This window comes from Apodemus sylvaticus, chromosome 17, assembly GCF_947179515.1.
Source record: "Apodemus sylvaticus chromosome 17, mApoSyl1.1, whole genome shotgun sequence".
In the NCBI taxonomy this organism is placed as follows: Eukaryota; Metazoa; Chordata; class Mammalia; order Rodentia; family Muridae; genus Apodemus; species Apodemus sylvaticus.
In genome coordinates this window covers 40,998,084-41,010,284 of record NC_067488.1, presented here as the reverse complement: position 1 = coordinate 41,010,284, position 12,201 = coordinate 40,998,084, and the positions used below count along the sequence as shown (strand labels likewise).

The window sequence follows — 12,201 nt, the reverse complement described above, 5'->3', positions numbered from 1 at the left end:
GTTCTTTCATATTCCATTGCATATGTATGTATGTACTTGGGTCATAATACTCACTATTATCTTCTCCATTTCTTCCTTCCTTCCATTGGACCCCTTCTTCCAGCATGTGGTCCTCCTGTTTCCATGTCTCTTGCTTGTTGCTAACTGAACTTAATTAGGGTTCCATGTGTGAACATAGCTGTGGACTTACTTATTTGAGCAAGGGTACTCGTTGTGCATTGCACTCATTGACTACCATTTAAGACTTTGCCTTCTTTTCTGCCAAGTGTCTATAGCTTCTCAGGGCTGGTTGGAGTCTTTTTACTCTGGCCCATTCTCATGATGCTGTGTCAATGTGCCCAGCATTGTAGATAGCAATGGCTGGTATGATTTCACACAATGTTCATAAAGGAAAATAACCATGGTCCAAACTTTGAGTAAGAAAAATCATAGACAATAAAATTAGCCTGGGGAAGGATTGTGATCTGGGGACGCATTGTAGTTTTGTGTATTTCTGGACAAAAATAGTTAATTTCCCTGATTTCTCTAGTTGATAAATGGGATCATGGTTGTAAAATAGCATCCATAAACCATCCTCACAGGGTGGGTCTTAAGGAGTGGTTTGCATCATCTAGTAGGTAAAGACTTGTAAGACCCATGGAACTTGTAGTGTTGTTGTCTCTGAGTTATATAGTTATTTCTAGGTCCTAATCCCAGTGAAGGCTCACTCTTTGTCCTCAGTCAGCCATCTTCTGTAGAGGACATAATTTGTCCAAAACCAGGACACATGGCATGAAAATTTAGAATTCTTTTCAGTGAAGAACTATGTTTCTTTTCTTGACAATAGAATCATGTTTTGTGTCTTCTTGCCATTACAGAAGCATGCCTTTTCTTCTCCCTGTCAGTGAGTGATAGCTTTCAGAATTTAAGGACAATTTTCAATCTGAGCTTTTCTCTTCTCCCATCTGTTCTCTTTTATGCTAAAGGCAGAATATTGATTCAACTTCAACTGAATTTTTTTCTTGACAGCCAGCTATGTCTTACTATTACTTGAGAGAAGCTCAAATACTCAGCTAAGCCTTGGAATAGCTCATGTACCCACGTAGAATTATTATTTTAAGCCATGTACCCAACTTCACCCCTGCTAAACATAACCTGGCTAGAAACCAGAACAGCACATGAGACAGTGCTGATTTTTCCACACCCAAATGCAGACCACAACCAAAAGTATCTTAAGTAATGACATTATTTTTATTATTTAATTTTATTTACAATTTCAGATAGAGTTCTATATTCAGATCATTCCCCCTCCAACTCCTCCTGTGTCCATCTCTCACTCCTTGCCATATTCATGACCTCTTGTCTTTTTTAGTGTTCTGTAGTGTCTTTGTATGTGTATGTATGTGCATACATGTTTGTAAATATAGCCTATTGAAATCATCTACTGTTGCCTGTATGTTTATGTGTTTAGGGCTGGCTACTTGTTATTAGATAGATATTAATTGCATATATCTCTTTATTTATAAGATTACCACTATCCACAATATTGCTGAGATTTCCTGGGTGCAACTTGGATACGTATAAAGACAATACCCTATTCCAGTAGATATCTTGATCCTTAGTTTTATAATCTTTCCTCCTCTATCTTCTACAGCATGCTCTGAGCCTTTGATGTGATGAGTATGTTGCAGATGTGTCACTTGAGATTGAATATCCCATGGTCAGTTGGTCTCTGCTTTTTGGCCAGTTGTGGATTCTTAGAATGTTCTCTGACTGCTGCAAAAGAAGTCTCTTTAATAGGGGTTGAGAGCTACTCTCATCTCTGGGCATAAGTATAAATTTTTATATGTAATCAGAAATTATACTGGCTCAGGATAGTGGCAGTAGTGCGGTCTCCCCTAGGGTCTTTAGTCTTACTACTGTGCGTAGTGGACTTATTTATAATACCAACCATAAATTCTCTCCCTCTGAGCAGTTGAGCAGTCCTTACATCCGATTAGACAGTTTGTGTCTATAAAATGTAAGTGGCACTGTTGTACTTTTGGGGATATCTCAGTGTTGTGGCTCATAGGGCAAATAATACAATTCTTCATAAGTAATTCCTGAAAAAGAGAGATCAAATATATTATCTACAATATCATACAAAATAAAAACTCCTTGCTTTCCTCTGTGTTCTTCATAATCTGAGTCAGTTTAGGCCTGTCTCCTCATACATCATTCTCTGTTCCTCAGCTCCCCAACAAGCGTGGGTAGCTCCCCACTGGAAAAGTCTATTCCTGTCCTACTGACAATGAGGATTCCTTCGGGGTGGCAGAATTGCAAGGGGTCTTTGGGTCTCCTTGGTTTTCATAGACACTGTGATAGGAGTAAATGAATTCCCTTGGGGTGGTCTCATCTGATTTAATTATTTTTTCAACAGAAATTTTTAGCTAGAATTTCTAGTGACTGAAGCTCTCCATTACATTCATTGTATTTTTTTTTTGGTATTGGACTTCTTTATTTTAGTGTCTAGTAACTAGAAAGAACAAAAGATAAAGAAACAATAACCAAGACTTCTTTTTTCTGAAGCCCTCCTCTCAGAAGGACCCATTTCCCTGGAATTAGGAGTTTGATTCCTGGTGAAGTTCATCCTTAGAGAAGGAAATGCCATGCCAAGAGCCTGCAGTATGGTTGTCCCTTTGTTTCCTGTTCATGCCTCAAGGACATACCACATCAAGCAGTCATTCCATAGCCAGGCAGCAGAGGTGGAACATTTCACCCAAATCTAGCCAGCTAAAATCACCATGACGTATCTTCCTACCTAAGCAATGCCACAGGAAAAGTAATTTGCTGGCAGCAGCTAAGAGGCTGTAAATCAACTCTTTAGTGCATGTCTGCCACTTGGGCTTATTAAAAGCTTCCTGGTAGATGAAACCATATTGCATTACCATAAATCTCATTGGCTAGCAGTCTAGGCTGCTGATGGCCTGAGTAGCTGCATGAGAGGACCAAGGACATGCGGCTAGCAGGTGTGGTAAGTGCAGGTAAGGAAGTGATGTATCGAGTTACTAGGGAGCATAGATCTTTGCTGAGCAGTCCAGTGTCTCTCTGTGTTCCATGCTAGGGAGCAAAGGATCATATTCACTATTGCACTCCTAGGCAAGGTAAGCTATCCTTTGAAGTTAAGGTGGGTATCCCAACCATGAGTTTGAGAGATGAGCTTTGAAGTTCACTCTTAGAAGGTGACAAACTGAGCCAGAGACAGGAAGAAAGCCCATGAATGGTTTGTTATCAAGCCTATGTATATTGGGGGCAGCCGAGCCCTGCTGTACTCACTCCTAGGTAACTTCATGGTATACGCTCTGAGATGTCCTGCAAAAACAACAAGGGATCTAGAGTACTGATGTACCAATACCATAGTTAGAGATCTGCTCTCAGGAACTGGGCTTTGGGTTTGAGCCCCACGTATCCCTCTGGCTAAAGAAGCCCTGGGACAGGAACATGGGAGATCATGTTGTAAGCTGTCCTCTGCCTCCTTCCTCCTGAGCTTCTGCTCCATACTTTTATCATTTATAGGCTTTGCTACCTCCTGGAAGAGAGCCAGGAGGTGGTCTGCTGACCCTTGTTCCATCAGCAGACAGGAGACAGTATGGTGATGCAGTGGCTTGGGGTTTTGACTTCCTGCTTCCAGACCTTCACAAACAAAATGTTTTCATGTTCAAATTGTCTCTGCTCTCCTCCTGTAAGATTTAAAAGCTAAAGCATGAGCTCATTCAGACTTTCAGGAGGTCAAAGGTCATGGGCTTGATATCAGGAGCTCTGCTAGGACAAGGCTCTCCCTGACAACCACATAACTCAGGACAGGCTGTTTCCTACTCTTCAGTTTCCATATGGACCAAGTTCTTCCAATTTCAGCAGCGCCATCAGCGGAACTGGGAGAATGGAGCCTGATGCTATTGGTGATGGTTTCCAGCACCCTACCTTTGCTTCTATGATGTTATCAAACATCTTCAGGACTTCTCAAACGTCAAAGCCTGAAATGTCTGGCAGTTAGCTGTAGGGACACATTGACCAATCAAGATGTGCCATAGTGCACAATGCACCAATGTATCTTTACAGCCCTCCAATGGCTTTATTGCTTAAGAGAGTGGCTGGAAGCTCAGATCCAACTGATTTCGGGTGAAGAAGCATTCCTGTAGTTTCTGTGGAAGAATGTAGAAATCACAGAACTGGCAGCCACTGAAGTACGAAAATTAGAGTGATGTCATCCAGCATCACCTGACTCTGGTAGGTGTCTTCTGAGAAGAAGCTTCAGCTTGCCCTTCTTCATTGTCAGTGAATCCTCCCAAAATTCTTGGGACCATGACTGCTTGCTGGTGAGGAAGCAGACATGAATTTGTGAAGCCACTCCTCTGAAGGCATGGAGAAGGTGTGGGAAGCTGGCCTCGAACCCTCTGCACTGAGAACAGGTGCCTCAGTGGTTCTTCTAGCAGGAGCACAGAGGGGGATGTCCTTACTCCCCAGGCCTAGGCTTCAGTGCTTCTTCTACCTTTTTATGACCATTTTTCTTCCCAGTCTTTACGCTGGATGGTGGCACTGTGACCTCTGATTTGGGGGGACTGAGGCACCTGCTTGTTTCACGACATACTGGAGTCCTAAGCTCTCCTAGCTATGGAGAGATAAGTTCTAGTTTTACACAGCCAGAGCCATCATAAGGAAGAACTCTTGGTCCTGGGTAGAGAAAGGCCTTGGCTGCTGCTAGTATAGTCATTGCTTCTTCAATAGCGCATGTTCTTGCCAAGTACCTACCTGGTGTTCCTGTGCTTCAACATGTGGATGACCCTGGCTTCATTTTATCTCCTTCTGCACCCGAGTGTCCATTTACATCTTTTACTTCTTGGCCTCTGGGCCTCTATTCCTTTATTCAGAATGCAGACTAATAGCCATTTTTTTGAACCATAGACCTGAACCAGTTCTTGTCTGTTTGGAGACATTTAGTCCTTCCAGGCCAGACCTCGGTTTCTCTTGATTCCCTATCTCTAGTTCTCTTCTGTGCAGAAAGTCTGCCACTCTTTATTTGTCTGGTGTTCCCTCTGCATAAGGATATTCCAGCCAACGAAGGGCAACATGTATAGCAAAGTTCCAAAGACTATTTTGTTCAGTGATTCAATAGCCATCTTAGTTTGTGCAAAGACCCTTTATGATGTATGCATAATGACAAAATTGCCTAACAATGCATTTTTCAGAACATATCTGTCTTGAGTATATGCCACAGACATACACTTATATATCACAAAGGCACACAGACACAAATAAGAAGACACATGGGAATGCATTCACTCATTTCTACACTGGTGGTTGCTGACAGATGCAGCTAGTAGAAACTGATGAGACGGAGAGTCCCAAGGGTCTGGAACATGGCGTAGATCTTCTGTTTACCTCTGCTCTTGTGTTGTACTCTGGTTCCATTGTCAAGAAGTTGATCATGTCTCTTCCTTTTGCTGTAGGCATTTAAGGAAGTAAAGTAAGCTGTCATTTTTCCAGAACTTTAGTTTCTGTTTGCCTATGACGTCTCTTACATGCTAGGAGCAGAAGATAGTGACTCCTAGAACCAATGTATGATGTTTGTTATATGAAGCAAGTCATTCCTATGACACAAGAGCAGGACTGAAAGATCAGGGTTAAAAGATACCAAGAGCCACCGAAATGCCTGCCTAAGAAAAGGTGGGGATGCTACAAAGGGGGAGACAGATGAGAAAGTTTAAGAGAAAGACATTTCACAAAGTGAAACAGGATGTCTTTGTGGAAGAGATGCCAGACAAAAATAAGAATGTTTAGAAGAGAACTAATCCCCCTCCTCATTCTCTCTGTCATCTTATCCCTATGATGCAGAAGGATAGATTTACCAACAGTAGGGAGAATAGTACTATGAATCCCACTTACCCCATGTAGTCATATGGCTTCTGTGCTGGTTCCTGGTTCCTTTTTATGTCAACTTGACCCAAACTAGAGTTATTTTGGTAACGGGAACCTCAGTTGAGAAAATGCCATTCCTCTACTAGACTGACTCACTGGCAAGCATATGGTACATTATCTTGATTAATGATTGATGTGGGAGGAACAGGCTCACTGTGGGTGGTACCATCCCTTGGCTGGTGGTCCTGGGTGCTCTAAGGCAGAAGGCTGAGCAAGCCTTGAGGAGCAATCCAATGAGAAGCACTCCTTCATGGCCTGTGTATCAGCTCCTGCCTCTAGGTTCCTGCCTTGAGTTTCTACCCTGATTTCCCTTAGTGTTAGACTGTTGTCTAAAATTGTGAACTGAAACAAACCCTTTCCCTATACCAAGCTTCTTTTGTTATGGTGTTTCATCAGAGTAACCAACATAAACCCTAAAATAGTTACCCACCAAGATCCCTAAGTTAGTGGTGATTATTTTTCTTTAATCATCTTTTTTGATCCTCTTATTTTTAATCATTCTCAGGAATGATTCAAATATATAATTTTATCTCTACATATTTTATATGTTTATGAAAGATAAGAATATTTAAAGTGTTAGTACAACTTCATCATCACACACAGAAAACATGATGCCAAATATACTGCTGTCACTCACCTTTTAATTGTTAAACCAGTAAGTACCCAGTTCAACGAGTTTTTCTATTCTTTGAATCAAGAGCCAAGTGAACAAAGTGCCCAGTCTTTAAAAAGATCTTTCACTAATTTTTAATTTGTAGATTTCTCCTCTCTCTCTCTCTCTCTCTCTCTCTCTCTCTCTCTCTCTCTCTCTCTCTCTCTCTGAAGTTAGGCTCATTGTTTGTTCTGTAGGGTTGTTTTAGGTCTGCTAACAGGATTCAGTAATTCAGTCATTTAACAGGAGTTGCCACCCTTGTAGGGGTCATAAGTTAGCTTCCAAGTCCAGAGCTTGATCAGATTCAGGTTTGATGTTTTTGGCAAGACTTCACAGATGGCCCGTTGCACATCAGGAAGCACATAGGATGTCTGATGGGTCTCTCTCTGTGATGTTCACACTCCTTTGATGTCTAAAGCCCCATCAATTAACACATCAAGGCCTGCAAATTGGTGCTGTGGTAGTTCTGCCGATTGATTCTTCTGTCTTTATTAGCTGGACTGTTTCTCTATAGAGAGTTCCCTCCTCTACAACCTATCTACTTAGATTATTACCTAGTGTGAAGGGAAATTCTTAGGTCTTCCCCAGTGAACGCTTTCAAATAATGTCTTTCAGAGATGACCCATTAGACTTTTATTGGAATGACTTTAAAGAATGCTTGAACTCAAGGATTTAAATGCATTTGGTGTTTTTTTTTAAAGATTTATTTATTATATTTATATGAGTACACTGCAGTTGTTTTCAGACACACCAGAAAAGGATATCAGATTCTATTATAGATGGTTGTGAGCTACCATATGGTTGCTGGGAATTGAACCCATGACCTCTGGAAGAGCAGTCAGAGCTCTTAACCATTGAGCCATCTCTCCAGCCTGCATTTGGTGTTTTAAAATATCTTTTTGATTCTCAAATTGTTTTAGCTTATTTCCATAGGCTCTTATGCAAGCTTAACCTGAGTCCTTTGATATAAGCCTAGCAGCCTTTGGTAACTCCCTTGCTTGTCTATGGTATAGAGGTCTAGGTTTGAAGTGTGTGCTCTTTGGTTAGATCTCTGGTTATACCTCCACTAAGCAGTAATAATTTCTCTGAGTAGAAAATGGTACCAAAGGTAGAATCAGAGTGTTAAATAAAATGACTTTTGGACATGTATATTGGATTATGTATTAGTTGCCTCTCTAATCACTGTGATGGGGTAACAAACAAAGACAATGCAAATAAAGAATGCTTTGTTTTTCTAAGCTCACATTTTGGGAGATATAGTCCATCATGGCTGTTTATGCATAGCTGTAGAATTAGCTCATAGTTGAAGCAGCAGGAGGGGGAGCCAGCTGGTTAATGCTATGTCAACAGTGTGGAAGTATAGTTTAGGCTGGAATCAAGCCCAGGATACGAGTCTCAGGACTCTCACAGCATCTACACAGTTCCTCCAGGTTGCCTTCACCTCCATAGTGCTCTATAACTTTCCTAATAGCATCATCATCTGGGGAACAGGTGTTGGGAAAAGTGCACTCCTGCACCATTACAACGCCTTATGAGGAGATACATAGGCTTCCAAACCAGGAAGGAAATTACCATGCAATCCTCTTCCAAGACATACTTAAAATATTTTTTATTGATTTTTGAAAATGTAACACACGTATACAATATATTTTGATCATATTCATCTCTACTTCTCCCTCTAACTCCTCCCAGATCCATCTCTCAGCCCATCTCAAATCTATATCCTCTTTTTAACAATCACTTTTTTTTATAGTCCAGTGATTCTAGCTGTACTGCCTGTATTCTCAAGTGTGGAGCTCTCCACTAGAGTGTGGTCGAACTCCCAGGTGTCACACCCATGAAGAATACTCGCTCATCCTCTCTCAGAAGCCACCAACTGTCCACGGTTCCTCAGTTGGTGGAGCTCATGACTTGCTACACCCTCCATGCTGGGTGTTCACTGGCTTGAATGTATGCATAGCTTCTGTGATTTCTTGAGCACAGTGTCCTGTCATGTCCAGAAGGCACTCTTTTGCTCTGGTTCTCCCTCATGTCTGGCTCTTATATTCTTTCTCCCCCATCTTTTGTGATGGTCCACAAGCCTTGGATAGATGGGTGTGCCATAGGTATCCCATTTGTGTCTGAGCATCCCACTGACTTATTCTTTGCACTTTTGCCAGTTATGTGTTTCTGAAGTAATTTCCATTCTTCCCACAAAAGCCTTTAAAGGTATGTAGAATAGCTGTGGGCATGCTTTTTATGGGGCAGTCATCAGGTGGCTTTTCTACACTGTATTTTCCTTTATTTCTAATAACACAGGGGAAAGTGACCATCTAGCTTTGCATTGTAATTGAAAACTAATGTTTAGAGAAATGAAAGGATTTGCTTAAAGTCAAAATGCTAATATTTGATAAAGCTAAGATGTTTGAAATAACATCTTTGTATGCCAAGCCTATCCATCAAAGTTGCATAAGAAAATAATTTGGAACCTGGTTTAAGTGACCAAGTGAAAGGTTTTAAAGTTGGAATTTAATTTGAAAACAAAGAGAGGCAGTAAAATGGCACAGCAGCATTCCTCATGCCAAGGACAGGCTGCCCTCATTACATTTCTTTAAATAATATATTATAGCCCCTTTGGAAACTACCCAAGAAGAATAAAATTCATATGCATGATGCATTATGATTGGGGAATCGGTGGCTTCAGAGTCAGGTACAGCAGAAGTGACTCCCAAGCCCATGATTTGGCCTGTTTCCCTTCAGCTAAGTTACTTAATGTATTTCAGGTTCAGTTTCTCTATTTCAGATGGATGATGGAGGTGCCCAGTGTGCAGGGAGGCACCCTGCGGGAGCTAACATTAGACTGTGTGCACTTGTGGTGTGAATCTCTCTCTCTCTCTCTCTCTCTCTCTCTCTCTCTCTCTCTCTCTCTCTCTCTCTCTGTGTGTGTGTGTGTGTGTGTGTGTGGCATCTGATGCCCCTTGGCATGAAGAGCAATAGTGAAAAGTCCCCTTCTGCACACCCCCCTCTGTGTCTTTATCCTGTGTTCTTGTGTATGCATAAGGATTCAGTCATTACCGAGTGCTGTAAAAGTTTGAGAATAAGAACCCATCAATAGCTAAGGAAGGTTGATATGCCTTTGACTCACCTTGTCACACTTGGGAAAGCCTTGCATAGTGGAGCTAGTCATGCCCCTGTCCTCAGCTCACCAGTCCCTGCATCTTTAGTAGCAGCACCCAGGAAAGTAGATAAGTATTCCCAAGAGGGAGAAACCTTCCTTATGAAAACAGCAGTCTGGTAGGGAGCCTCATGGTGCAGACTAATCTGTTCTTGGAAAACTCAGTTGCTCATTGATCAGTTAAACTCTGGCCTGTTCAGGAGGAGTCAGTACGTCTTCGAAGTATGTAGGATGGGAAACCCTGGGCACACCAGAGGTGTGTGGAAGGGATGGAACAGGGCTGAAGAACCATGTGGGAGCAATACTGTGTGACACTTGTTCAAGAGCGGATAGAGGAATCTATATTAGCAATACACTTTACAAATCAGAGCTTGGTGATACATGTAGTTCTAGAACTTGGGAAGTAGAAACAAAGGGATCAAGGTTATACTTAGTTACATAATATTGAGGTCAACCTGGGGCATGTGAGGTGCAGTGTTTGTTGTTTGTTTGTTTGTTTTGGTCTTTAAAAATGACCACAGTATGTTTAAATGGTGATATGAGCATTCTTATTTGATTTGTTAATTTGTTTATTCTTTTCTTAGGGCCCCTCAGGACAACCAGGAGATAAAGGACCCCCGGTACAGTATGGTTTAGATGGAGGACTCTTAACACAATTCTAAATCAGAAGCAATCAAAAGTCACCAGAAATTCCTCATTCTAGACAGACTCTCTAGAATATGAGCATGGGCTTATGAGAACATTGGGGAGGAAGGGAGTGTCAGGTTCACTTAATCCAGCACAACTGTTTTATAGTCAGGCACACCGAGTCTGGCTTTGCCTGTTAACATCTCTCCATTACAGAAGTGGAACCCCAATTTAGTGAATTTAATCAAATGGTCAAAGGAACTGGTTTTGAATTCTGGTTGTACACAACCACAGACCCAGGAACACATGAGGGGATTTCTCTTGACTTGTACCATGGAAGCAGCAACAGCTATGAGCCATTGTAGAAATGCGTTGGGCTCATTTTATACTAATGCATTTCAAGATGCATTTCTTCTCAGGAACAGTCACCATTGTTGGCCATTTTCAAGCACTAACTCTATGTATGTTGGCACATCTTCTACTTTTAAATCATCTCCTTTTTTTTTCTTTTTTTTTTTTTTTTTTTTTTTTTTTTTTTTTTTTTTTTTTTTGGTTTTTTCGAGACAGGGTTTCCCTGTGTAGCCCTGGCTGTCCTGGAACTCACTCTGTAGACCAGGCTGGCCTCGAACTCAGAAATCCACCTGCCTCTGCCTCTGCCTCCCAAGTGCTGGGATTAAAGGTGTGGGCCACCATTGCCTGGCTCCTTAAATCATCTCCTGAGTGGAGGAGCTACATATCAACAGCTGAGATCATACCCAGCTCTTGACTCTGCATATATTTCAAAGTGAAAGTCATTTGTGGTTTCTGATTAAGGAGGATAGGAAATCTTGTGGATGTTTTGCTAGATGAAGAAACTGAGGCTCAGAACAGTTAAGTTTTTCACAGCAAGTTATACTGAATAAGGCTGAGAGAGGTGGGACTCTGCATGAAGGGCAGGTTTAAGGAGAGACGTGCAAAGACTCCCAAGGAGGTCATTTCAGTTCCTTCAGAGCAGATAGCCAATGCCCTGAGAAAAAGCTTATTTTCTACTTATAAATCTGGGAAAATGAGAACCATTGCCTAATGTTGCCTAGAAAATGTCAACATAATGGAGTGATCTTAAGAAAGTGATCAGTGTCATGCATGAGCTGAGCATTTTGTTGGGTCTAGTGCAAGGAAAGTTGTTTAACCAATTAGCAGCTCCTGGGACTGGCTGAGCAATTCAAGGTGCCTAGGCGCGCATTCTAGATTGGTGCTCAGGCTTTGTTCTTTATAGGAGCTGCATTTTCCACTCCAGCAAAAGAGGCCGAAAGGGGCCAATGCATGGGACTTCTGTCAGGCTCCCAGGGAATGAGCCTGATTTTTTTTTTTCCTGAGCATTGTATCTGTGTACCAAACACAAGTCTCCGCAGAGTGCATCCTGCTCAGTAAGATTTGGGCACGTTGCTTTTGACACATACATTCTTGTCAAATTTCTGTTCATGCTGCTGTAATAGAATACTCTGGCAAAAGCACTGTAAGGAAAAAGCCCTTTTTCTTGACTTAGCTCTGTGCAAGGTGCAGTCTGTTGTAGCAGGGAAGATGAGGCAGCAGGAGCATGAAGCAGGTGCTTGCATCTCATCCACAGTTAGGAGACATGAATGAGTGCACTGCTCACCTTCTCCATTAGCTACAGCTCAGGATCCCCTGACCATGTTTAAGATGGGTCTTCTCTCATCAGTTAGTATAACTGCAATAATCCACACAAGGTATATTCAGAGACCCAGCTCTGAGAGGATTCTAGATTCCATTAGGATGATACCTCAAACCAATTGTCTCTCTGTATGGCTTATCATAGTATAGTCATAGCCAGACA

The 12,201-nt window shown here is 41.7% G+C and overlaps 1 protein-coding gene across 1 annotated transcript in view; it reads left to right on the top strand.

The window, feature by feature from the left end:
• Nucleotides 1-12,201, top strand: part of Col22a1 (collagen type XXII alpha 1 chain) — a 214,831-nt gene that overhangs the window by 135,084 nt on the left and 67,546 nt on the right. The window contains exon 40 of the mRNA XM_052160898.1: nt 10,325-10,360. Coding sequence (XP_052016858.1) covers nt 10,325-10,360 — 36 coding nt within the window. The remainder of the gene's footprint in view (nt 1-10,324; nt 10,361-12,201) is intronic.